The sequence below is a fragment of the Bubalus kerabau genome, chromosome 4 (assembly GCF_029407905.1).
Source record: "Bubalus kerabau isolate K-KA32 ecotype Philippines breed swamp buffalo chromosome 4, PCC_UOA_SB_1v2, whole genome shotgun sequence".
NCBI lineage: Eukaryota > Metazoa > Chordata > Mammalia > Artiodactyla > Bovidae > Bubalus > Bubalus kerabau.
Window position 1 is genome coordinate 136,022,961 of NC_073627.1, and position 27,988 is coordinate 136,050,948.

Consider the following 27,988-nt stretch of genomic DNA (forward strand, 5'->3'; position numbering starts at 1 on the left):
GTATTCTTGCCTGGAGAATCCCATGGACAGAGGAGCCTGGCCAGCTACGATCCATGGCGTCACAAGAAGTCGGACATGACTGAGCGACTAATACTTGAACATCCTTTCAAGATAATTTTTATGAGACTAGCACAGTGGCTCATATCTAGTGGGCATTAAGTGTTTGTTCAGTGAATGAATGTAATCACACATAAAAAAACATCTCAGAGTTTCAGCAGATACTATTTTTTCCTTGACCCTCACCATTGTATTTAGTGCTAGAGACACCAGGCCAACAAGCACAGTCCTCCTTTCAAGATGTTAATGAATTTATTGTTTCATGTATTTAATGCAGTACTGAAGTGATTTGATAATGTATATTTACCATTAATGTTTCAGTATTGTGACTTGTCTCATATTTTGACCCTCCTAGATGATAGTCTTATCATTTATGAAATGAGGAGGATGGGCTAGATGACCTAGAAAAGTTACCATTGTTGATTGTTAACTATGTTATTAGATTTTCATGCTCCTTGGTAACAGGAATCATGTCCTTCACTCTTACTGGAATCTTATGTAGGACCAAGTATAGTGTCTCACCCTCAGTGGTTGGTTGCCGTGCCATGCTAAGTCACTTCAGTCTTGTCTTACTCTGTGAGACCCTATGGACTGTAGCCTGCCAGGCTCTTCTGTCCATGAGGTTCTCCAAGCAAGAATACTGGAGTGGATTGCCAGGGTTGGCAAATTTTAAAGAAAGACATAATATCAGTGAATACTTCAGTTGAATTTGATTCTGATTTATACTCCATTGATCTTGTTAGATTCCTTCCCTGTGCTTCAGAATATCTGTATTTCCTTGATCTAGTTTGTCTTCAGCTTTTGTATTCATGATACACACGCCTTATCTCTCAACCCTAAGAAGAAGGTGCTGCTGCTGCTAAGTCGCTTCAGTCGTGTCCGACTCTGTGCGACCCCATAGATGGCAGCCCACCAGGCTCCCCCATCCCTGGGATTCTCCAGGCAAGAACACTGGAGTGGGTTGCCATTTCCTTCTCCAGTGCATGAAAGTGAAAAGTGAAAGTGAAGTCGCTCAGTCGTGTTTGACTCTTAGTGACCCCATGGACTGCCGCCTACCAGGCTCCTCCATCCATGGGATTTTCCAGGCAAGAGTACTGGAGTGGGTTGCCATTGCCTTCTCCAGAAGAAGGTGAGGTGATCATTATTTTCAAGTGGGGAAACAGTCTTCAACAGCATAGCTGAGGAGCAACACATGCAGACTCAGGTCTCCTGACCCCAGATCCAGTGTCATATTTCTCTGTTTCCTCACCTGTGAAATCAGGTTTTTTTCAGATCTCAGTGCCTATGTTACCCAGCCTTTAACACAGCATATCAAGACTCTTTGGGAAATCACAGAAATGTGCTCACTTTAGCAAAATGGAGATTAGTTGGTAAGATCATGAAGAGCCTCAGGGAATTGGTGAGAAGGTTGAGCGTCAAACTGGGAAATGGAAAGGAGTTCTAGAAACAGGGACCTGAAAAAGCACCATCAAACTCCAAGTGTTTCTGGTTCTCTGCTCAAGAGTCAGAGTGAGGGAAAAGCATTCTGCTGGCGTAGCTGGAGTCATCTCCTGTCTTTTCGTTAGCGCAGTGATTCTCAACTGGGGACAGTTTTGTCCTCCCACTGTGAAGCCTGGAGACATTTTGGGTTATAACTGGGAGAGAGAGCTACTGGCATCTAGAGGGTAGAGGCCAGGAATGCTGTGGAACATGCTCTGTTGTCAGCCCCCAATAACAGAATTCACTGGTCCCACACATCAATAGTGTTGAGGCTGAGAAGGCCTGGATTTAGGGGAAGGCAGCTCAATTAAAATCCCACCAGACTATCCTATTGCAGGCAGAAGAACACTTAAATGCTCTTAGCACAAAAAAAAAAAAAAAAAAAAGTGGAATAGATAGTAGAGAAAAAACGATAAAAAAGCACTTCGACTAGGGCAATAATTCCAAGGTTGTAAAGAATCAGATATGACTGAGCAATTAAGCACGCACACACACACAGAATAATTATTTAGTAAAGGATCTTTGTTTTAGCAACTTTGGATGTTGCTGATGCACAAAAATATCAGGCTGGTGGATCTGTGGCATGTGCAGTTATATGTTAGAATCTCTTCAACAGTTCACCTTGTTCTTTGCATAGACAGTAATTTAGTGTTAAATCCAAGTAGAAGGAAGATTGATTCAAGCCTGTAATTTTCCTTCTTTTTAACTTTGTTCACACCGTTTCAGTATAAGCCTTGTGTATATGACTCAGAGCTTGCTTATTTGGTTCCATATTTTATAACACCTTGGCTGTGCCAGACCTGTTTTGCTACCCTGAGGAATCTAGAAATGACTAGAAGCTGCCTTTTCTTGCCCTTTCAACATGATGGCTTCGGGTCTAGCTGTCGAAGGGACCTACTGCCATGTCTCCAGGTTGTTCACTGGGTGAGCCGCCCTCTGCTGGTGGTCATTAGCCCTAGGGCCCCGCGGTTCACCTCAGCAAGGTTTCGTTTCAGGTGAACCACTGCCTCCCAGATAAGATTGTGGTGTACCGTGATGGAGTATCTGATGGCCAACTAAAGACAGTTGCCAGCTATGAAATTCCTCAGCTACAGAAGTGTTTTGAAGCTTTTGAGAATTATCATCCCAAGATGGTGGTGTTTGTAGTGCAGAAGAAAATCAGCACCAACCTGTACCTGGCGGCCACTGAGAACTTTGCGACTCCCTCCCCTGGGACTGTGGTAGATCATACGATAACAAGCTGTGAGTGGTAAGTGGGTGAAACACGTATTTCAACAAGAATAGTTTGGGGAAGTTCTGTGTTTCCTGGGTACTGGAATGGGGAGGTAGCCTAGAGAGATTAGGAATGGTATCCTCAAGAGATTTTCCTGGTAAAAAATAAAATTTTAAAAGCTATTTAGAAAACACACAAACCACCAGTGAAGCTTTTAGCTCTTAAGTATAAAATATTGAACATGCATTCTTTTCCTAAGAATATGCATGCTTAATCTTCTGCACACAGATGTGATCGTTTCTACCACCACTTTTAAATAGCCTGTTGAGTCAGGAGACCTGAATTCTCATCCTCGTGTCCGTGTGATGTCCTTGATCCAGTCATTTGACCTCTCTGAGCCTTGGATGAAGGAGCATCTCCAGCTCTGTAACTATACCATTAGTTTGTACTTTTTCCTTACTAGGGTGGACTTCTACCTTCTTGCCCATCATGTGCGGCAGGGTTGTGGCATTCCAACCCATTATGTTTGTGTTCTCAACACTGCAAACCTGAGCCCTGATCATATGCAGAGGTGAGCTGACCAGTAACTTACTCCTAACTTGTGAATAATTCTGGCCACTGAGCTAAGTCTAAGACCTGGAGTTTAAAAACCTCTGAATTCAGCAAATTGGATTTGGCTTAATTCAACAAATCACTGGTTTTAGCTTAATAATTTTTTGATTCTCTCTGAAAGCATTTTTTTTCTTAAAGCATTTTGAATTTATCTTTTGGAGTTGGATTTACTAAGACTCATTTTCTCTTATATAATCAGAAAAGACAAATACTGCCTGCCTCCTTACCCCTTGAGTTTCTTTATGTCTTTGATGATAATGATATATCTTTTCGAGGAATAATTGATAATCATTTTTGTATGGTAAAATTACTTGAAGACCTTTCAAAAAATTACTACCAACCAACCAGGCTTCACCTCGAAGCATTCTGAAGCGTTTGTATTTTTAAAAACTGCTCCCGGTGATTATGACACACAGCCAAGTTTGAGACCCGTTGCTCTTGAGCTCAGAGTAAAAAACACTTTGCTGGGTACTTCTCTTTCTGCAGCCTTTTCTTGAGACAAGAGAAAAAAAATGTTGTTGTTTTCCTTGTTTTGCTATAAAAACAGGAGCACCTAAATTGGGAATTTCCCCATGTCCTCTTGACTTAAAAATAGTGGAAATAATTTCACTTAAAAATAGTAATTCCAAAAAGTTGCATCATATATTCCTCAGTCCCCCAGTTTGCTGGTAAATATGCTGTGTCATGCACCCAGAAGGACATAATCATGCTTTGCACTGAAGATGGAGAGTGATAAGGCTCATGTTTTCTTCTTGGCCTACAGGTTGACTTTCAAACTGTGCCACATGTACTGGAATTGGCCTGGTACCATTAGAGTTCCAGCTCCTTGCAAGTATGCCCACAAGCTAGCCTTCCTGTCAGGACAGATCTTGCACCACGAACCAGCCATCCAGCTGTGTGAGAACCTGTTCTTCCTGTGACTGGACAGTCAGGACACGGGCTGGTCAGAGCAGGCAGACTTCTGAACTCAGCTGTGAACTCATCTGTTCAGGGTCAACAGCAACTGGAAAGGGGTTTGTGTTGGTGTTTGCTGTTTCACCAACCCAGTAGAATATCTTTCTTTTCATTTTCTTTTCTAAGTCTGTTAACACTGAGAATCAGGTTCCATCATAAATTTCAGCTAGAAATTGTCTTGTTGCCTTTGTAGAGCAAATGGAGGTAGTCTGCTGCAGTGTAGATGGGGTGGGTGAAGATGGGTGACCCCTTCAGGAGTCTCCAAAGCTGACAGAAGCTGTAGAAACCTGAAGAAGCAGCAATTACACTTATAAAAGCAGTTCTCATTTCTGGTCCAGAGCCGATAGTGAATGAAGTCTTTGCAAAGTTCTTAAAGTAGAGAGCTACTTTATTTGGGCAACTGGAAAGGTAAGAAGGCAAAATTTCTCAGGATTTGGCTGTTGTTGGCAAATGTGAAAGACATGTCGTGAAACCAGCGGGTGGGTACTCTTCAGGCTCTTGCTGACCTAATCGTCTCTAGGGATTGAGTTGATGAAACATGACTTGAACTAGCTTTGGAAGGAGTGTTTAGTTATTTCTTGCCTCCTGAGAGGACAAACGCAGTTTTATCTGTATATTTCAGTTGCTTTATAGTATGCAGTGTTGGTTTCTTCCTACCTTCCTCCCCCGACCTCCACCACACACACACATACCAAGATACTTTTGCTCCTTGTCCTTGTTACTGACCTTTAGTAAGTTTCAGTTTTTTAAAACTAAAAATCAGAACATGTGAAATTCAGTAGCTTCAAAGGTTCATGACAGGCCATGAGCTTTTCTTGACCCTTTCTCTGCTTTCTCTTCCTTTTCTGTTGATATGTTTGCAAATTGAACCACTCACTTCCCTTGCTCAATACTCTCTTCCCGGCCGTTAGCTCATTTTGTTAGGAATTGCTCTGAGTCTGCATTAAGATTTCCAGAAGTTAGCTTTGGGAAACATGACACTCCTTCCAAAGTCCAGACATTTCAGTTTAGAAAGTTGTCACTGTGCCTGCAAGTTTCAGTGTTTTTTGTGTGTGTGTTTATTTTTCTCCTGTTTAAAAATCTTCCAGTCCCTTCAGGGCTAATTCAGTCTTACCTTGTTTTATCTAGATTTTTAAAAGCTAGTTTTATTTAACATTTTGGAATTTGTATTTATTTGTGTGTGTATTTTATTTATTAAGTTTTTTGTGTGATGGCAGGGAGGGATGACGCAGAAATCCTCATTTTATATGACAGTGTGTGAGAAGAGAAACTTTAGCTTAAAACTCCTTAGATGAATAAAACCAACCTAGCATTGCGTTGGCTGCAGCATGAAGCAGAGGCTGAGCAGCCGTGGGGGTCAGTGGTCTCATGTGCACTTCTGGTTCCACGCGGAGTGAGGGACAGCGAAGGGCTGAGACCTGGGGTTTAAACACTGCAGAATCAGGCACATTGGATCACTGGTTTTGATCAAACAGTTCTCCAATTCTCTTTGGAAGCATTTTGAATTTCTCTTTTGAAGTTAGGTTTCCTAATTCACATTTCTTCACTTTTTCCTCCTGGTTTTCTTTCCTTGTTTTTTCAGTCTTAATGTGAAATGACTGGGTCATGGGGTAGAAAATAAAAAGAAATTTGTATAAATGTGTAGTTGTGTTTGTAATAATGTTGACATATGGTAGTGACATAGTTCTTTTTCTTCGTAAACCTGTAGCACTTGTTAGAATTATTAATTTGTCACTGGGCGTGCTGGGGGCAGCTGCAGTACTGGTACTCAGGTAATTTCACTGAAATCTGGCAGTAAGATTTCTTGAAGAAGATACCAACAGTCTGTCTTCTGGGACGAATGAGGCACGTGTTGTATATATGGGTGTGTGTGTGTTTTGTCTTGTTTTCAAAACTCTCTTCCCATCAGAGAATTTTTGTTAGCCTGAGTAAAAGCCAGCTCCTAAGGGTGGCCCTTCCCTCTCGCCTTTTCCTAATGCTTGTCCTTCTTTGCTTGTACTTCATGGTGTGTCTGTAACCTTTTTAAGTACCTTCCCAAAGAACCCTGACTGCTTACTTCACCACTACATCCTTTTCTGTTTATTTAGAAACTCCATCTTCAGTGATTCAGTGTTTCTTGAACTCATCCTTAAAAGAATCTAATTTAGCTCCTTTTTACTTGAGCAGCATTTTATTGAATGGTTTGAAAAGGGAAGTAGTTTTATAAATGACTAGCTCTTCATATTGAAAATGTTATAACTTGTGCCTGAAATTTCTCAGTCATTTGGGATAATTGGAGAAAGACCCTATTTTCTCTTTTTTTCCCCTAAACCTAGCTTTTTCTGAGTGTCTTACCTTTCCCTGTCTAGACTTATTTTCTCTCTTTTAAAAAAATTAGGAAATTCAAGAGAATGAGAAAAAAAAGCCACAGACTGGAAGAAAATATTTGCGAAAGACAAGTCTGAGGGGCTTCCTGGCAGCCCAGTGGCTAAGACTGCTCTTCCACTGTAGGAGCTTGAGTTGAAGCCCTGGTCAGGGAAGTTCTACATGCCGTGAGGCATGTCAAAGGAAAAAAAAAAAAAAAAAGACATATCTGGTAAAGGACTGTTAATCGGAAATATACAAAGAACTCTTAAAATTCAACAGTAAGAAAACAACCTGATTAAAAATTGGGCAAAAAGACCTGAAGAGATATTTCACCAACTAAGTCATACCGTTGGCAAATAAGCATATGAAGATATGCCCAACATCATATGTCATTAGAGAACTACAAATTAAAATGAGATACCACTGCATACCTCTTATTAATAGAATGGTCCAGATTTGAAACGTTGACCACTCCAAATGCTGGTGAGGATGTGGAACAGAAATTCAATCATCCATCGTTGCCCGAGGGAATGCGAAATAGCACAGCTAGTTTAAAAGGCAATTTGGTAGTTTCTTACAAATCAAAACATACCCTTATCATATGATCAAGCAGTCACACTGTTTGGTATTTGCCCAAAAGAGTTTATAATTTACATCAACACAGAAACCTGCACTGGATGTTGATAGCAGCTTTATTCCTTCATAATTGCCAAAACTTGTAAGCAACCAAGATGTCCATCAGCAGGTAAATGGATAAACACTGGTATAAGGAGACAATGGAATATCAGTCAGTGCTAAAAAGAAATGAGCTATCAAAGCCATGAAAAGACCTGGAGGATACTTAAATGCATATTACTAAGTGAAAGAAGCCAATCTGAAAGTGTTACATACTGTATGATTTCAACCATATAACATTCTGGAAAAGGCAAAAACTATAGAGACAGTAAAAGGATCAGGGTTTGGGGAGAAGGAGGAATGAATGGGCAGAGGAGTTTTAGGGCAAGGAAACTATTCTGTAGGATACTGTAATTATGTGTAATGACAGTGGATCCATGTCATTATGGATTTGTCCAAACCCATAGAATATGAAACACTGAATATAAAGCCTGATGTTCCTTGAACCTTGAGTGATTATGACAAGAAGTTGATGTAGGTTCACTAACTGTAATTAACACAAGCACCATTCTTGTGGGGGATGTTGATAATGGGGGAGGCTGTGTGTATATGGGAAACGTCTAACCTTTGCAAATTGTGCAGTGAACCTAAAAATGTGCTCTAAAAAATAACTTTTTTTAAAAGAATGAGTTAGGGTGGGAGTTCCCTCGTGGTCTAGAGATTAGGATTCAGTGCTTTCACTCTCCTGTTGTTGTTATTTAGTCACTAAGTCATGTCTTAACTGTTTTGCAACCCCATGTACTGTAGCCTGCCAGACCCTTCTGTCTGTGGGATCCTCCAGGCAAGAATACAGGAGTGGGTTGCCATGCCCTCCTCCAGGGGATCTTCCCGACCCAGGGATTGGACCCGTGTTTCCTGCATTGCAGGCAGATTCTTAACTGCTGAGCCACCAGGGATGCCCTTCACTGTGCTGACTGGGCTTCAATCCCTGGGTCCCTGGTCAGGGAACTGAGATCCCACAAGCTGCGCCACATGGTCAAAAGAAAGAATGAGTAAGGGAGACTCCTGGAAACTTTAGAGACTTTTGGCAATATGGTAGACTGAGCTGACCATACTGAGAAATGTTTAGAAAACAAAAATTTTTTTTTACATTAATTATCTGGATTTGGGGGAAATGGAACAAGGGAAGAGATGATGATGGGGGAAGTAGGAAGGAAGAAAAATAATTGAGGCTGAAGAAAGAAAGGGAAGGCAGAGTGGTTATGTTGTTGTTCAGTTGCCAAGTCGTTTCCGACTGTCTTCAGCCACATGAAGAGCACACTGGACTTCCCTGTCCTTCACTTGTCTCCTGGAATTTGCTCAGACTCATGTCCACTGAGTTGATGATGCCAACCATTTTATTCTGTGTCATGCCCTTCTCCTCCTGTCCTCAATCTTTCCCAGCATCAGGGTCTTTTCTAATGAGTCAGCTCTTTGTATCAGGTGGCCAAAGTTTTGGAGCTTCAGCTTCAGCATCAGTCTTTCCAATGAATATTAAGGGTTGATTTCCTTTAGGATTGACTGGTTTGATCTCCTTGATGTCCAAGGGACTCTGAAGAGTCTTCTCTAGCACCACAGTTCAAAAGCATCAGTTCTTTGGTGCTTAGCCTTCTTTATGGTCCTCCTCTTACATCTGTACATGACTATTGGAAAAACCACAGCTTTGACTATACGGACCTTTGTGGTTATAGTTGATGCCAACATAGCTCCCAGGGTTATGGACAAAATGCAGGGATGGGAGCACTGAGGTTTTTCATTTCAGATAAGGATAGAAGATGCAACCTTAGACCCTACGAGGCACAGGATTGCTGGAGTGAATTCTTCTGGATGAAGACAGCTGGGGCCTGGAAGGGGGGAGTAGGATGCTGACCATCCAAGGGCAGTAGGAAGAAACTAAGGGCAAAAGACATTCATGAGAAATCCCCAAGCCCCACAGACAGGTATGTGCAGCCTGAGTTAGTATTATTAGCATGTGGAAGGACCACATGGTGACAAATTATCATGAAGATTCGCCTAGACTGTTGAGAGCCTGTAGCCCTGCAGAAACAAATGGTCAGTCACCTGGATTGCATTGGAAGGACTGATGCTGATGCTAACACTCCAGTCCTTTGGCCAGCTGATGAGAACAGCTGGCTCATTGGAAAAGACCCTGATGCTAGGAAGGATTGAAGGCAAAAGGAGAAGAGGGCAGCAGAGAATCAGATTATTGGATGGCATCACTGACTCAGTGGATATAAATTTCAGCAAACTCCAGGAGATAGTGAAGGACAGGGAATCCTGGTGTGTTGCAGGTTCCCATGGGGTCACAAAGAGTCCAACATGACTTAGCAACTAAACAACAGATGGAAGAGAAGACATAGGAGAGAATGAGAAGGTATAATAGGAGTTGCTGCAGGTTAAAATAGAATAAGTCACACAATATGGAAGACATAGAATTTTCCAGAATTAGAGGCAAATATGAATCCTCCACCAGAAGAAAATAATTGAGAATAAAGAAAAGCACAGCCATTCCTAGATGTGCTGTAGTGAAACTACAGAACACCAAAGACAGAATCTTAATCTTAAAAACAACCGGAGAGATTGCTTATAAAGAAAGTTAGATTGACAGCAGACTTATTATCAACCACAACAGATGCTTAAGACAAAAGGAATAATAATTTTAAGATTCAGTGTCAACTTGGAACTCTGTTCCCAGCTAAACATTCATTCAAAGCTGAGGCCCAAACTAACATTTTCTAAGGCTCAGTACCTAGTAATCATGTATGGATGTGAGAACTGGACCGAAAAGAAGGCTGAGTGCCAAAGAACAGATTCTGTTTGAACTGTGGTGTTGGAAAAGATTCTAGAGAGCCCCTTGGATTTCAAGATCAAACCAGTCAATCCTAAAGGAAATCAACCCTGAATATTCATTGGAAGGACTGATGCTGAAACTGAAGCTCCATACTTTGGCCACTTGATAGGAAGAGACAACTCATTGGAAAAGATCCCGATGCTGGGAAAGATAGAAGGCAGGAAGAGAAGGGGAGGACAGAGGACGAGATGCTTGGATGGCATCACCGACTCAATGGACATGAGTTTGAGCAAATTCTGGGAGATAGTGAAGGACAGGGAAGGTCTGGCATGCTGCAGTCCATGGGGTCACAAAGAGTCAAACATGACTGAGTGACTGAACAACAGCAACAATAAGGATCAAAGCAGAAGTGAATGAGACAGAGTATAGAAAAGCAATATCAGTTCAGTTGTCGTTCAATTGTGTCCAACTCTTTGAGACCCCATGGACTGCAGCATGCCAGGCCTCCCTGTCCATCACCAACTCCCAGAGTTTACTCAGACTCTTGTCCATTGAGTCCTTGATGCCATCCAACCATCTCATCCTCTGTCGTCCCCTTCTCCTCCTGCCTTCAGTCTTTTCCAGCATCAGGGGCTTTTCAAATGAGTCAGCTCTTCGCATCAGGTGCCCAAAGTGTTGGATTTTCAGCTTCATCATCAGTCCTTCCAATGAATATTCAGGGCTGATTTCCTTTAGGATGGACTGGTTGGATCTCCTTGCAGTCCAAAGGACTCTCCAAGAGTCTTATCTAACACCACAGTTCAAAAGCATCAATTCTTCGGCACTCAGCTTTCTTTATGGTCCAACTGTCGCATCCATACATGACTACCAGAAAAACCATAGCCTTGACTAGATGGACCTTTGTTGGCAAAGAAATGTCTCTGCTTTTTAATATGCCGTCTAAATTGGTCATAGCTTTCCTTCCAAGAAAAGCAGTATAGAAAATCAGTAAAACCAAAAGTTGATTCTTTAGAAAGAGTAACAGAATTAGCACATCTTTGGCTAAATTGTCCCCCCCCCCCAAAAAAAAATACTCAAATTACTAAAATCAAGAATGAAAAAGAGGACCACTGACCTTACAGAAATAAAAAGGATTAGAAAGGAATACTCAGTTCAGTCGCTCAAACAATTAAAGGCCAGCAAATTAGCTATCTTAGATGAAAAGGATAAATTCCTATAGGTAACTTGCTCCTGAACCAAGTGTTATTTTTCCCAGTTGTCTGTCCGCTGAAACCATCGAATGGTAACAGAAATGATAAGGCTTCTAAGGATGTTCTCTTTTGGCTGGCAGAGTGTAGGTTGCTAGTCCTCTGGCATGATTTTGGGTAAACTAGAACCTGCACATTCCTTCTGATCCTCCTGAATTCGTTAAGACATGCCAAAACATAGAAAACTCATTTTTTCCCCTTAGAAACCTGGCAATTGGCTTTTCTCTTCTGTCTCTAGAGCTGGCCTGATAGTTGGGTTTAGAAAGGGGATCTTTGCCCCACCCTACTGATCACGTTGTCTACCTTGTCAATATACCACAGAACCAGCTTTGGTTTCCTGAGTGCCCAGTCTAACTTTGTATATTCTCTGGGCTTTGTATTTGTATTTCTCTGGCTTCTTTCCCAAGGCCATTCTACTCACTTCAGCTTTGAGAAATCTGCCTGCATATCCTTTGAAAAGGCAGGCAACTGTGATACCTTGTCAAAAGGGAAATAGCAGTCTTGCTAATGTCCGATTTTTATGCTTAGTTCCTTAAATATTCCCCAATGTCAAACTTTTAGTGAGCTGGCCTATTCATTCATCCAGCTAATATTTACTGAGTGAGCATCTGTTCTGTGCAAGATGTTAGGGGATGCAGGTATATACAGAAATCTTTGGTAATCAAGACAGATTAAGGTTCAATATGGAGGTGAGAGATGGAAATGAAATAATTTTTAAGAGGAAAAGCAAGTATCTGGTTCAGTTGCTCAGTCATGTCTGACTCTTTTCGACCCCATGGACTGCAGCGTACCAGACTTCCCTGTCCATCACCAAGTCCTGGAGTTTGCTCAAACTCATGTCCATCAAGTCTGTGAGGCCATCCAACCATCTCATCCTCTGTCGTCCCCTTCTCCTGCCTTCTGTCTTTCCCAGATCAAGGTCTTTTCCAGTGAGTCAGTTCTTCACATCAGGTGGCCAGAGTACTGGAGCTTCAGCTTCAGCATCTGGCCTTCAATGAATATTCAGGGTTGATTTCCTTTAGGATGGACTGGTTTGATCTCCTTGCAGTCTAAGGGATTCTCAAGAGTCTTCCCCAACACCACAGTTCAAAAGCATCAATTCTTCAACACTCAGCTTTCTTCCCAGTCCAACTCTACATTCATACATGACTCCTGGAAAGACCATAGCTTTGACTAGATGGACCTTTGTTGGTAAAGAAATGTCTCTGCTTTTTAATACGCTGTCTAGGTTGGTCATAGCTTTCCTTCCAAGGAGCAAGTATCATAAACCATATAAAAAGTTTTAATTCTGTGAATTACAGTCCAATGAAATCAGTTTACTGGGTTTGTTAACCACTTTTTAAAAAATTGAAATAGACTATAAAATATCATTACATTGCATATGCTAAGGCAGTTTTTAAAGATTTTTGTTTGCTGTTATTTGTAACAAAGGTGCAGTGCAAAATATTTTTTTACAGTGGGTTACAGTAAAAAAAAATTTTGAAAGGGTAGATCAAATAAGCTTCAGGAGAATCAAGCTTTTCTGAATGGAGGTGGTGGCTTTGAAGAATTTGAATTTTAACAAGTGGAAATGGGGGAATGAGTGGAAAAAGGAGCATATTTGGAAGAAAGGGAGAATTGAGGCTCCAAATCTGGCACTAGGCAGGAAAGACTGAATGACCAAGGGAGGACTTTGGGTATACCTAAAGAATTTTGTAGGTGGGTGGATATGTAGAGCTTAAGACCTTTTGATTTTTAGCTGTGTTAATAATTAATTGAACTCCCTAATGGATTACTGATAGCTTATCAGCTCTGGTGGACTTTGGCAGCTCTGCTCCTTGCTGGTTGCAAACAAGTGAGAATGCTGTGATAGGCCCGGTGGTAGGGTGTCAGTGTCCTCCCTCCCCTCCCGTCTCTGTGACAGGAACCCTTCCCCCCAGCCTGTACTATTGACACATTGCCTGGAAGAGCCATGGGGATTGCTTTGAGGCCTCAGTTTTAGGAACAGTGTAACAGCTCTTTGTAATATGTATTTATGGGCTTCAAACTGTTCAGAGCTCCCTGTGTTAGAAGCATGCTTGTTTTACTTAATCACTGGGTGAGTTTCACATTCTTGTTCCAGAACTTCAAGAAAAGGAAGGCGAGGTAGAGACTGGGCCATTTCTGACAGCCCACTGGAGATGGGGTTGAGAGTCCCAAATGGATGACATCATGTCTGAAAAATACTTGAGTTTAACCAGGGAAGACAAACATAAAGGATTATTACAGAGAAGAAGGGGCTCTGAAGGAGATTGTGCAGGCATACCTTTACTTTGCAATCTCTTGGAAAATGAGAGGCGTATCACCCCACTCTTTAACTCCACTAGAGCACTATAATTGCAGGGTAAGGATAATTAAATTTCAGAAAAACCCCACAGCCCAGCTTGTCTCTTCAAGTGGCATAAACATTCTGGCCTGCTCTGGCTTTGGTTCAGTGCTTTCTCTGTTTTTCCCTCTCTACCCTCCTCCTAAGGAGGAACAGGCTGCCACTGAGGCCCGGATTCTTCCTGCCATCCGCTGCAGGGATTGTCTCCTTTTCCTTTCATCACAAGCATTGCTGTCCTGGGCCGCCTTCTCCCCAGGACTTGCAGAGTGGGATGCAGTTCCCCTTCTCTCTGCAAATTCAGCAACACTTGGTGTCTACTGAGCGCCAGTCACTGAGCTGGAACAGGGCCTTGGGTACTAACAGGCTGCAGTTGTGCTTAGAAGGCCTTTCCTTTGGGTCCCCTAGACACAGGTGGCAGCTGGCCTAGCTGCAAAGGAAATAATCATGACGTCCAGCAGACTAGAACAATGGGAGTTTAATGGGTGGCTTATTTTTTCAAGAAATTTGCATTTCCGAGGCTAGATATCCATCTCAATAGAACTGCTTCACATCAGAAAAGAGTCCTAGGACACTCCTCACACAAAAATTAACATTCCTCCCAGCCTCAGTTAAGCAATATGGTTTCTTAGAAAGTCTGATCATTTTGGTAGAGTGGTGCGACATCTTATTCGAAAATTGAGTATGATACGGCGCATTTGGAACCTGAACAGGAATTTTTTTGTTCTTTTGTTTGGTGGCAAAATGCAGAAGAAACATTATTACTTATGGGTGCGTTCCCCCCACCCCCAGGAGTATTTCAGAATCGAGTTGGGGAGGAAAAAGCAGCTTTTTATATTAATCAGATGTGTTAAGATACACACACACACACACACACACACACACACACACACACATCAGGTGGTTGGCAGTGTTACTCCCAGAGGATGGAGACCAGGTTATGAGAGCGTCCCATAGAAGGAGGGAAAGGTCTTGATGGGAGCTTTCCCGAGGAAACCTCAGTGAAAGATGAATGGAATTTGCAGTAGGGTTAGAAGATGAAGCCGATAGAGCTAGGAGGTGAGCTAGGATCTCGGCGAGCTAGGGGCTCGAGCTCAGGCCCCAAGGCGCGGAAAGACGCTGGCTTGCCCCGCAAGCCGGGGCAAGCCAAGCTCCTGTTGGGTCTAGCGGGTGGCTGGCAGGCAGCACTCATAAGTCGCCCTACCACCGGCCGGAGCCCACGTGGCAAGCCCTGGGGACAGTGGGGTGGGGCGGGGCGAGGACGGGGGCGGGCCCGGCCGTGACGCGCAGGGTATATAGCGGGGCATGCGCGCCACGCCGAGGAAGGACGCCGGCAGGGGGCTGAGGGCGCGCGGGCACGCCGACCTAGCTGCGCTGCCGCTACCACTGCTGCTGCGGGTCGCCCGGGGGACCTGGCTTGTGAGGGTGCGCGGGGCCGGGTGACGTCTGCCCAGCTTCAGGTGAGGGCGGAAGGACATGCGGGAGGGGCAGCTCCGTGCCCCGGGGATGGGGCATCGCGCGGAGGAGCAGTGCGCCTCCGGGGCTCCGGGTCACCGAGTGGGGGTGGGGGCACGGCTGCTCCGAGAACCCGGAGCCCAGCCGCGGTTTCGGAAGTCGCTCGGGTGGACCCACACGCGGGCCTGGACCCTACATGGAGGCCACACCTGGCCGCGGTGCCACTACGAGGGGTCCTCAGTGGGGAGGGAGGGGAAGGTGCAGCTGCGGCCCCTTGGACTGGAGAGCGCGGGATCTGGGCGTAAGAGAGGATGTCGGTAGCCGCACTAAGGCTGAGAGAGGTGTCTTGGAGCCCATGGACTCGAGCATGGAGAAAAGCAGAGAGTAGACGGGCAAATCTGGTGGGCAGCTCTCGGGATGGCTCTGATGGGACAGTAGTATCTAGACCTGGCTTTCCAGGAGCTGAGTGCCCACTTCACCTGGGCCAGACCACCTCGCAGCTGAAGACAAAAGCCTGGTGCCTCCCAGCTGGCCCCGAGCAGGAGCTGAAGAATAGCAAAGGAGGGACTAACTAAACTGACCTGGCTCATCCTGTGGGCATGGCTTTTTAGCTGTTTTTGGTTCCTACCGACCGGGTTAGGTGGTCTGGGGCAGGCTGCCCTCTCTTGGTGGGTTAGAGCAATGGGACAAAATACCATCCAGTTATACCGTATGATCCGGAGGTCCAGTTGAGTCACCTTTTCCTCTGCTCTGGGTTGTGGCTTCCATTTGGAGGATCTAGAGTTGACTAGGGTCTGGGTATCCTGAGCATGTGAGCATGATTTGGTGAGGGGCTGACTCCTCTCCTGGGAACCTAAGATAGGGTGGGGGTAGGAGCAGTTTTGACCTGACCCTTCTTCCTGGAGCCTGCCTGGGCTGGGATTTGCCTGGAGTCATTCTTTTCTAGGAACCCCAGGCTGCTTAGGTCTCCCACTTGCGGAGCAGTGATAACCTGGTGAGTTCTGGCCTAGCTACCTGGCTTCTGTCCCACCTCTGCTCCTAACTTGCCCCATGTCTTGTGAATGGAGTCAGTGCTAAGGGCAGATTAGATCTGTGGTCTCTTATCCACAGCATCTACAATGAATCCTTAACTTTTAAAACAAGAGCCATAAAAACGGAGAGAAACTTGATGAAGCAAGAGAAAGAATGTTGAGACTCATAACTTTAGTAGGTGAAATTTTAAAAACTACACAATCCATTTCCTGTTGGATGCTCAGAGGTGAGTTTTTCATAAACTGTGACAGCCACTATATAGTGGTACGCTTCCTGGTTTGCAGGAATGACTAGAGAGCACCAAACAGAATGACTGGCCCTGTCATTGAGGCAAGAACACTGCATTGAGGTACCAGAGCCCTGTGACTCTCAGTATTTCATCACTTCAGTTTGTAAATACGCAGTTCCTGATCTGTGCTTGGCTCTGCACTTGGCCACTGGAGAGTACAAAAAGGGTATGGGATCTGGCTCCTGGCTCCACTTGTTGGAGGGAGAACGAACATCCATCCTTACATGAAGAATAAGGTAGCAACATAATAGAGGTCACGTTGTGCTTGGTCAAGTTCAGAGAAGATAGCATTCTACTAGAAATGGTACAAGGTGGCAGAAGAATTCTCAGCTTTTGAGCCACATGCGTGTGTGCTTGCTTAGTTGTGTCTGACTCTTTGTGATCCCATGGACTATAGCCCAGGAGTCTCCTCTGTCAATGGGATTTTACAGGCAAGAATATTTAAGTGAGTTGCCATTTCCTCCTCCAGAGGATCTTCTGATACAGAAAGCAAACCCAGGTCTCTTGCTTCGCCTGCATTGGCAGGCGGGCTCTTTACCACTGAGCCACCTGGGGACCCCTTTGAGCCACATGAAAGTGAAAGAAAGTGAAGTCGCTCAGTCGTGTCCGACTCTTTGTGATCCCATGGACTGTAGTCTACCAGGCTTCTCTGTCCGTGGGATTTTTCCAGGCAAGAGTACTGGAGTGGGTTGCCATTTCCTTCTCCAGGGGATCTTCCTGACCCAGGGATGGAACCGAGGCCTCCTGCATTGCAGGCAGACGCTTTACCCTCGGAGCCACCAGGGAAGCCCATAAATCTGTTCAAATCCTGCCCCATCACTCTCCAGCAGGAGACATTGATTCTGCAGACCTGTCCTCACCGCTGTGCAGCACGTCGTGGTTGTACTTGGAGCGTAGTAGAGGTTTGTTATCATCTGAATCAACATTATCATCTTCTCTGGGGTAAAGTGGATGATTTAGGGGTCCTAGGAGCTGATAGGTAGCTAGGGTTGTAGGAATAGTGTGAGTCCAGGCTTCAGGTTGATTCATCTAGGGAACGTGGAGGCAACCTCCGTGCCTTTCTGGGTAGGCTTCTTTTCTGTGGCGTGCCAGGCATTGGCATATTCACAGTTCCACAGAGCTTTTTTTCCCCCACCTTTAGTTTTGCAAGCTATGCTGATTCTTTCAGGTAACGGAAGTACTGTTTCTCCGGACCGGTAATAGGTGGAAAAGACTAGTGACGTGTGTGTATCTGCACGCATGCGCGCATGTTTGCGCATGCGCACGCACTAGATCAGTCACTGGACTGGATTCAGTTTTAGAACTGTTCCACCTACTTCCTCTTTTCCTTACCTGTTTACACCTCAGTTCCAGGAGCAACCCTCAATCCGGGTCCAGTATTTACAGGATGTTGAGATCTAAGAGTTAGTGCGTGAATAGATGTATATTTCTGGAAATCGGGACCTCCCAGCCTTTTCGCGCTTGATGCCTGAAGAAAGTAACGCTTAGGCGTTTTTGCAGAACCGCCAATGGTGATAGGATATTGAACTGGAGGGACTTTGGAAATCTTCGAGTCTAGACCCTTTGTTTTACAGCTAAAGAAACTGGATCTAGAGGTTAACTGGTGTTTCCAAGTCACATTTCTTGCTACTGGCCAAGAGGCTCGATAGGGCCAGCGTGCACGCGTTCTCATTCGCCAAGTTGCATCCGACTCTTTGTGACCCCGTGGACTGTAGCCCGCCGGAAAAAGAGGTGCGACTTTTATTCGTAAGTATGATGATAAAACTGCTGGAAATCTCAGACATTTCCTTGAAAACGTGAAGAAAAAGGAGCCAGTTTTCCCTGTGCTTATTTGGGGGACGGGAGTTCTCGGTTTGTGTGGATAGAAATTTATTCTGGAGAACTCTTCTCCCTTCTCCTTTTTCCAGACTCCCTGCCGACACAGGAGGATGGGGAGTGAGTGAGGAAGGGTCATGCTGCTAGGGCCCTAGCCTGGACTCTCTGGATACAGTGGAACTTCTCTGAACTCTGAGGCTGGCGGGCTGGCAGACTGCCGGCCAGATAAGGAGTCCAGAGTCTACACCGGCCAGGGGCCTCATGCGTTGTCCGGGGCAAGGAGGACAGCCTCACCACAAGGTCTCCGAGGCTCAGCTGTCTTCACCCTTACTGTGGCCATCGAGGCTCCCAGAGGGGACTCCTTATTGGCCCTGGGTAAGAAGAAGCAGAGACCCCTGTGGACCCTCCCACAGGCGAGGGGTAAGGTGGCCACAGAATCAGCCTGAGAGAGCTGTTGGCATGTCCGTCCATGGGAAACCAACTTACCTGCCTCTGATGTGACTGCATTATCAGGCCTCCTAACCTTTCTCCAACCTCAGGCCTGGGACAGTTCTGGGCTTTGGTGGAATGAGAATGTGACTGTCCTGAATTTATTACCATTTGGTCCCTAGAGGCTCTTAGCAGTGTTAGTAATTAAAATGTCAGCTAAAAGTTGGGGATGTTGTTAAAATCCATGTTTTAAACAGTTCATTTTTTCTTAAAAGCATGTGCATGCATTTTTTTCTTCCCATTTTATTGAGATATAACTAACAACACTGTATAAGTTTAAGGTGTACAGCATAATGATTTGATTTATATAGTTATGAAATGAGTACCACAATAAATTTAATGAACATACATCATCCCAGAGGTAAAAGATAAAAGAAATAGAAAAAAAAAATTTTTTTTCTTGTGATAAGAAGTCTTAGGATTTAACTGTCTTCACAACTTTCACATATAAAAGTTTAGTGGTGGTTTAGTTGCTCAGTTGTGTCCATCCTTTGTGATCCCATGGACTATAGCCTACCACACTCCGCTATCCTTGGGATTTTTCAGGCAAGAATACTGGAGTGGGTTGCCGTTTCCTTCTCCAAGGGATCTTCCCGACCCAGGGGTGGAACCTACATCTCCTGCATTGCAAGCGGATTCTTGACTGCTGAGCTACCAGGGAACCCCCAAATATGACCTGTAGCAGTGTTAATTATATTTAGCATGTTACACATTACTTCCCTAGTACTTATTTATCTTATAACTGGAAGTTTCTACCTTTTGACTGCCTTGATCCAATTCCCCCTCTCTACAACCTCTGTGTGCATATATATTTCTATTTGCCAAAACTTTGATTTAGGGCTGAGGCTTTGTCTTTGGATCTAGGTCTGCTAATCACACTTGCAAATTGTATATAAAAGTCACATCTGCATGTATGACCTGTGATTTCTGGTTTCTTTTATTACAATTTTTTTTTTTTTACCATATGTGAATTATGTCTCAATAAAATGGAAGAAAAAAATTTTAACAGGAAAAAAATTTTTCTACGCTATATAGTCCATAGTTCAAAGATTAGAAGGATAAAAAAGTTTAAAAAGCAACTACACATACATTAACTGCACCCCCACAAACTCCCACCCAGTACAGTAAAAAGTCTCACCTCTGCCCACCCCATCCCAGTTTTAGAAATGCTCTAAGTTAGCATTTTAGGCATTGTTTAGCACTTTGCTTTTTTCACCTAGCAACTGTTCTGGATCTTTCCCTGTCAGCCCAGGAAACGCTTTTACTATAGCTGCATATTATTCCAGGATAGGAAAGCACGATAGTTTTTAAACCAGCATGTGTTGCTTCCCTCTCTCCCCTAGTTTGGGTTGTTTCCAATATTTTGTCATTATGTACAGTGCTACAGGGAATAACTTTACTAAATGGCATTTCCTATGTATATGACTACAAAAGAAATTCACAGAAGTGAGATTGCTGGGTGACAGGATATATACATCTGTTAATTAGTCTCCATTAAGAAATAATGATAGAGCAAGAATTTAAGACATTTGCAAATCAGTCCGTGTGCAGCATCCTACTTTTTTAATGCACACACTTAATTTACAGAGGACGAGATGGTTGGATGGCATCACCAACTCAATGGACATGAGTTTGAGTAAACTCTGGGAGTTGGTGGTGGACAGGGAGGCCTGGTGAGCTGCAGTTCATGGGGTCACAAAGAGTCGGACACAACTGAGTGACTGAACTGAACTGAATTTAATCTTTTTTCCCCCCATTTGTAACACATTTTTCAAGATGAGCAGTTCTCAAACTTTTTGATCCTAGGATTCCTTAATTTAGTCTTCCACTTATTGGCTAAACCTGCTATTTACCATGTTAAAAATTAAATATAAAGAGTTGTTTATTCATTTAAAATAATAGAAATAAGATAATTACATGGTAACATGAAATGCATGTTTTTATGGAAAATAACTTCCAAAAAGTCGAAAAAGTGGCATTATTTTTACATTTTTGCATATCTTCAGGACTTCAAAATAATGATTTATTAGATATAACAGATTATAGTATGTATAGAATAATTTTGCTGATACTCAGTGGAAGTCTTGAGAACAAACTGAGTTAATCTCTGAAAACACATATATTTATACCCTAAACTTCTAGCTCGGAAATTTCAGAAAACTACACAGGCACATATTTATCATACTTCACATAGCCACTGAAAAATTAGAGTGAAAAAGCTTTTAACATCTTAATTTTCTAATAAAACTAGTTTTCACCTCTCCAGCCTCCTCACACAGTCTCAGTGTATCCAGGTGTCATCTAAGACCACAATTTTGGGAATTGCCATTCTAGAGCACTTAGTTTCATTTTTAGAAATCAAAAGTTTTCCTCTCTGCATTTATATTTCAGTTACTGTTTAAAACCAAACAGAACTGGCATAAAGAAGTTTGAAAAGAGGCACAAGCAGACTCTCAGCAAATGAATCCTGGACAGTGACAACAGAGAGGGCCTCTTTGCTGCAGGGATGGGCCCAGCCAGCAGAGCTCAGCTAAGAGAGTGCCCACTCCATGAAGACAGGCAAAACACTGTTTCTGTTCCAAGGAGGCTTGTAAAATATGTGTTGAGATGAGCTGAGTACAGGTTGGCAGCTTCACATGCTATTTGTGGCATTCTTTAAGCTCCATTGAGTGGAACAGCCAAGAGACACTGAAAGAGGCCAGTCGAAGGTGAGGCGACTGGGGGGCAGGAATGATCTGGGAAGGCTTCCTAGAGGTGGAATTGAGCCAGGGGGTTCCTGCCAGGGGAGCTGTGTGAATAATGATGTGTGTGTGCTTAGTTGCTCAGTCGTGTCCCCAACTTTGCGACCCATAGACTGTAGCCCTCCAGGATCCTCTGCCCATGGGATTTTTCAGGCAAGAATACTGGAGTGGGTTGCCATTTCCTTCTCCAGGGATCGAACCCACATCTTCTGCATTGCAGACAGACTTCTTTTACTTCCCCATCAAGGAAGACCATGAATAGTGGCACTAAGATGTATGTTCCTGGATCACTAGGGTTCTGGGGTCTAAGGTACCAATAGTCTCTGGTAGATATTAGCTGTTTATCAAAGACTTGCTGGTCTTTTCAGCCTTGTCTTGGGGTCAGTGTGCTCTTTTCCAGAAAAACACCATTGGCCCCAAATCAACGTCCTTTGCACCAGTCCACTTACTCCAGCCAACCTTGTGCCCTTGATTATCAAGAGTAATGCATACTTCCTGAAAAGTATAAAGAAGTATGGGAGAAAAAAGTGTAATCCTGAGGCTGTGAGGCAACCTCTGTTATTCTGCTCAGTTATTTCCTTTTATTGTAAACGTTTAATTTTCAACTTACTTTAGACTTAAAAATCACAAAGAATATAGCAGAGTTCCTTTATATCCCCTCACCCTGTGGTATAAACATCAAGAACAGGAAATGAACATTGGCACAAAACTTTAAACTGCAGGCCTCATTTAAATTTCACCACTGTTTCTGCTGATGTCTTTTTTCTGTCCCAGGATCCAGTCTGCCATCCCACGTTGCATTCAGTTGTCATTTCTCTGCTCCAATTTGTAACCATCCCATATCTTTCTCCCTTAGGATAAGGTCACGCATTTTTAGCAAGAATATCAACAAAAATGATGTTGCATCCTTTTAAGAGCATCATATCAAAGCATTTGTGGTGTTAATGGTGATGTTTTCCTGGATCACTTGGTTACTTGGTGTCTGCTGGACCTCCACATTGGAAAAGTTATTCTCTCATGTTGACTCCTTCTCATGGTTCAAACCCCTTTGGCCAGGAGGAGCCTATCCCATTTAAGAGCTTACCTGATTAGTTCTGACTCATACAAGATCAATTTCCCTGTCTTAAGGTCAACTGATTTGGTCAGCTGACACCAACAAAATCCCTTTGGCAGATAATGTTACCTAATAACAGGAGTGATATCTCATATTTTCAGCTCCTGCCCACATACAAAGGAGAAGGTCGTTGAGGCCTATCTTGGAATTTTGCCAATTCTAGCAGGATAGTTTCAGATAAAAGATTGTTGTTGTTGTGTGTGACCCCGTGGACTGTAGCCCGCCAGGATCCTCTGTCCATGGGATTTCTCAGGCAAGAAATCCTGGAGTAGGTTGCCATTTCCTTCTCCAGGGGATCTTCGTGACCCAGGGATTGAACCCAGGTCTCCTACGTTGACAGGTGAATTCTTTACCACTGAGCCACCAGGGAAGCCCCAGATAAAAAATATTAAGCCTTAATTCCAGCATCTAAATATTAGTTTCCTGCGACCGTCCTAACAAATGACCACAAACTCTGTGGCTTAAAAGAACAGAAATTTGCTCTCAGTTCTGGAGGCCAGAAGGTTGAAATCAAGGGGTCAGCAGGTCCACATTGCCTCCAAAGGCTCTTGGGGTACATGCTTCCTTGGCTCTTCCACCTTCTGGTGCCTCCAGTTGTTCCTTGGCTTGTGGCAGCATCACTCTCCTCTCTGCCTCCATCTCCACATGGTCTTCTTTTCTGTGTCTGTGACAAAATCTCCCTGTCCTTTATCTTGTAAACATACTAATCAGTGGATTTAGGGACTACTGAAAGTCCATGGTGACTTCATCTCTAGATCCTTAAATCATTATTTCTGCAAAGACTGTATTTCTCAATAAGGTCACATTCTGAGGTTTTGGGGTAGACATGGATTTGGGGATCAAGACCACTCCCAGGAAAAAGAAATGCAAAAAAGCAAAATGGCTGTCTGAGGAAGCCTTACAAATAGCTGTGAAAAGAAAAAAAGCGAAAAGGAGAAAAGGAAAGATATACCCATTTGAATGCAGAGTTCCAAAGAATAGCAAGGAGAGATAAGAAAGCCTTTCTCAGTGATCAATGCAAAGAAATAGAGGAAACCAATAGAATGGGAAAGACTAGAGATCTCAATAAAGGACAGAAATGGTATGATCCTGACAGAAGCAGAAGATATTAAGAAGAGGTGGCAAGAATACACAGAAGAGCTGTACAAAAAAGATCTTCACGACCCAGTTAATTACAATGGTGTGATCACTTACCTAGAGCCAGACATCCTGGAATGTGAAGTCAAGTGGGCCTTAGGAAGCATCACTATGAACAAAGCTAGTAGAAGTGATGGAATTCCAGTTGAGCTATTTCAAATCCTGAAAGATGATGCTGTGAAAGTGCTGCACTCAATATGCCAGCAAATTTGGAAAACTCAGCAGTGGCCACAGGACTGGAAAAGATCAGTTTTTATTCCAATCCCAAAGAAAGGCAATGCCAAAGGATGCTCAAACTACCACACAATTGCACTCATCTCACATGCTAGTAAAGTAATGCTCAAAATTCTCCAAGCCAGGCTTCAACAATATGTGAACCGTGAACTTCCAGATGTTCAAGCTGGGTTTAAAAAAGGCAGAGGAAAAAAAAAAAAAAAAAAAGGCAGAGGAACCAGAGATCAAATTGCCAACATCTGCTGGATCATGGAGAAAGCAAGAGAGTTCCAGAAAAACATCTATTTCTGCTTTATTGACTATGCCAAAGTGTGCCTTTGACTGTGTGGATCACAATAAACTGTGGAAAATTCTGAAAGAGATGGGAATACCAGACCACCTGACTTGCCTCTTGAGAAATCTGTATACAGGTCAGGAAGCAACAGTTAGAACTGAACATGAAACAACTGACTGGTTCCAAATAGGAAAAGGAGTACGTCAAGGCTGTATACTGTCACCCTGCTTATTCAACTTTTATGCAGAGTACATCATGAGAAACGCTGGGCTGGATGAAGCACAAGCTGGAGTCAAGATTGCCAGGAGAAATATCAGTAACCTCAGATATGCAGATGACACCACCCTTATGGTAGAAAGTGAAGAACTAAAGAGCCTCAAGAGGAGAGTGAAAAAGTTGGCTTAAAGCTCAACATTCAGAAAACAAAGATCATGGCATCCGGTCCTATCACTTCATGGCAAATAGATGGGGAAACAATGGAAACAGTGTCAGACTTTCTTTTTTGGGGCTCCAAAATCACTGCAGATGGTGATTGCAGCCATGAAATTAAAAGATGCTTACTCCTTGGAAGGAAAGTTATGACCAACCTAGACAGCATATTCAAAAGCAGAGACATTACTCTGTCAACAAAGGTCCATCTAGTCAAGGCTATGGTTTTTCCTGTGATCATGTATGGATGTGAGAGTTGGACTATAAAGAAAGCTGAGCACCGAAGAATTGATGCTTTTGAACTGTGGTTTTGGAGAAGACTCTTGAGAGTCCCTTGGACAACAAGGAGATCCAACCAGTCCATCCTAAAGGAGATCAGTCCTGGGTGTTCATTAGAAGGTCTGATGTTGAAACTGAAACTCCAATACTTTGGGCACCTGATGCAAAGAGCTGACTCATTTGAAAAGACCCTGATGCTGGGAAAGATTGAGGGCAGGAGGAGAAGGGGACAACAGATAAGATGGTTGGATGGCATCACCGACTCAGTGGACATGAATTTGGGTAGGCTCTGGGAGTTGGTATTAGACAGGAAGGCCTGGTGTGCTGCAGCTCATGGGATCACAAAGAGTCGGACACGACTGAGTGACTGAACTGAACTGAATTCAACCCATTGGGCGTCCCCAGTGGCTCAGCAGTAAAGAATCCGCCTGTAATGCTGGAGTTGCAGGAGGCAGCAGGTTTGAGCCCTGGGTTTGGAAAATCCTCTGGAGAAGGGCACAGCAACCCAATCCAGTATTCTTGCCTGGAGAATCCCATGGATAGAGGAGTCTGGCGAGCTACAGTCCACTGGGTCGCAAAGAGTCGGATAGGACTGAAGTGACTTAGCACCCAAGCATGCACAGTCTACCCACTATACTCAGGATGGGGGGAACTGTCCTTTGTAAACTCTGGTTCACAGAGCTGCAAAAAAAAAAAAAAGAAGTTGGATTTGTTTTTAAAGACAGAAGGCAGGCCTGGCTGTTGGGGAGACCAGGGCCTAGCCTCAGGTCTCCCGCTCCCTTCACGTTGCTACACGTTTGAGAGCCAGGTGGGTATCAGTTACTGAGGACTCTGGCCTACATTCTACATTCTAGGCTCTTTGTAATGCCAACAACTTGTCTCTGTGCAAGGAGTTCTCACTGAGAGTTAGTTTCCCTGTAGGAAGGGCAGGGCAGAAACGGTGGTACCTGTTGGCCAGAGAGGGGGAACTGACTTCAAGGAGTTTAGATAAATCACAGGATATTATAGTTAGTCTGTCTAGTCCAGCAGTCCTGACTAGACCAGAATGTCAGACCAGTACCCCAGACAAGAGGCAGGCTGATCTATCAGAGCTGTGTGTACAGTTACCTGGGTCTCACCCAGGAAACTCAGATTCAGAAGAACCATGGTGAGACTGCTCATGGGGGCACCCACGTTAGCGGACCAGGCACACAGGAAGTCCTGCCCATGCAGATTAGGACTGGAATCCACTGCCAGACTCTTAAGTGAAGGTCTTTAAAAAAGGGGAGAGAGCTGCCTTCCAGTTGGTTATCATTAAGCCTTTCCCATTTCCTAATTGAACTTGAAAGTGAACTTTCTTTTTCTTTTTTTTTTTTTTGACTGCATCCGAGTTTCCCATCTAAGATTGAACCTAGGCCATGGCAGTGACAGCGTGGAACCCTAATCACCAGGCCACCAGAGAACCCTCTGAACCTTCTTCTTAAAGTAATTCAGGTTCGTTGTAGGAAATACAGAGTAAAAAAGATAACAGAAGTCACCATTAAACTCACCACCAAGAACTAGCAATTTGTTAAATATTTTTCATCTTTTTTTGCGAATGCATACTTTGTAAGGAAAACAGGTTCTGCTATACATAGAGTTTTGTAGCCTCTTCTTTTCACTTAGCATATGATGTCTTTCCATGTCATTATTCCTGAATATTAACATTTATTGAGCCATTACTGTATATCTAGCATTGTATTTATACTTAGTATCTTATTCAGTTTTCTCATTTGCTCCAAGGGAGACTGTTAGTAGCTTTGTTTTCCTGTAGGAAGTCTCCTTGATGTTGTGACTTGATGAAACGCCTTGAAGCTAGTAAATGTGTGTTTCAGGATCTACACTGAGGTCTGTTGCACTTGGAGCCCAAGCTCTGAATCTCTGTAGTTGAACTATATATTTTGTTATGTGGATTAGGGACTTCCCTGATGACTCAGACGGTAAAGCGCCTGCCTACAGTGCAAGAGACCTGGGTTCGAACCCTGGGTCAGGAAGATCCTCTGGAGAAGGAAATGGCAACCCACTCCAGTACTTTTGCCTGGAAAATCCCATGGACAGAGGAGCGTAGTAGGCTACAGTCCATGGGGTTGCAAAGAATTGGACACGACTGAGCGACTTCACTTCTTCACTTTACTTTAGTAATCCCCTCCCTTTTTTCCCCTTAATTTTTTGACTGTACTGTGCAGCTTGTGGGATCATAGTTCCCCTACCAGGGATTGAACCTGAGCTCTTGGCAGCATAGGTTTGGAATCCTAACCACTGGACCACCAGGGAATTCCCAGCAATTCCCTTCTTTTGTATGCTAAGATTGCTTGCAGTTTTTTGCTGTTATGAGCCTTGCATTAGAGCAAGCTCCAGGAGGGTAGGGATTTTTGTCTTTTTGGTCATTGTTGTATTCCCTGTGCCCACAACAGTTGGTACTTGATAGATACTTGTTGTTGAATGCGTACTTCCATTCCTCAGTTTTAAAATGCCTTTTTGTTCTGTTCTCATGTTTCTGAACTAGGGAGGTGTCTCAAGGATGTGTGCATTTAATGTAGTATCTTTCTCAACTCTGAAAACCTGCCATTGCTACTTATAATTGGAGAAGTACTGCAGAATCTATCCTAGTAAGGTTATTGAGAAGATTAAATGAGCTAATGAAAACAAATTGCTTAGCACAGTGCCTGGCAACAATAAATCCTAGCAATTCCTATTATTATAAAATTAGGGAAGAAAGGATTGTGGATGAGTTACAGGAGTGTTCAGATGCAAATACGAGAGTCCAACAAGGCTAGTTTAGGCAACAGCATGTAAAGCCTCTGGCGATTAGAAGGAGGCTGGGTTCCTGCTCAGTGGTGCCTGCAGGAACCCAGGCTCTCTTCAGTGGATCTTTCTGCTCTGCCATCCTTGGCAAGTAGGACTTACTTCTCGTGATTTTTGAACCTATATTTCTGAACAGGAAAGAGGAAGGGAAAGAGAAGGCACCCTAGCCATGCTCTTAGATTT

General features: G+C 43.7%; 2 protein-coding genes across 10 annotated transcripts in view; both read left to right on the top strand.

Annotated features, from left to right (window-relative positions):
• PIWIL2 (piwi like RNA-mediated gene silencing 2) overlaps window positions 1–5,953 on the top strand; it is a 76,773-nt gene extending 70,820 nt beyond the window's left edge. For 3 of the 4 annotated variants that reach the window (XM_055578698.1, XM_055578699.1, XM_055578700.1), the window contains exons 21-23: window positions 2,532–2,785; window positions 3,213–3,320; window positions 4,125–5,953. In XM_055578698.1, the coding sequence (XP_055434673.1) occupies window positions 2,532–2,785; window positions 3,213–3,320; window positions 4,125–4,281 (519 nt within the window). In that variant the 3' untranslated portion in view covers window positions 4,282–5,953. Of the gene's footprint in view, window positions 1–2,531; window positions 2,786–3,037; window positions 3,176–3,212; window positions 3,321–4,124 lie in introns of all 4 variants that reach the window. The other variant, XR_008713725.1, reaches the window with a different exon arrangement.
• Window positions 2,677–27,988, top strand: part of SLC39A14 (solute carrier family 39 member 14) — a 63,846-nt gene continuing 38,534 nt past the window's right edge. The window contains exons 1-3 of one of the 6 annotated variants that reach the window (XM_055578705.1): window positions 14,992–15,154; window positions 17,298–17,372; window positions 18,045–18,216. The gene's annotated coding sequence lies outside the window, so the exon portion shown is untranslated. Of the gene's footprint in view, window positions 2,786–14,991; window positions 15,155–17,297; window positions 17,373–18,044; window positions 18,217–27,988 lie in introns of those variants that run through there. The other 5 variants (XM_055578707.1, XM_055578702.1, XM_055578703.1 and 2 more) reach the window with 5 other exon arrangements.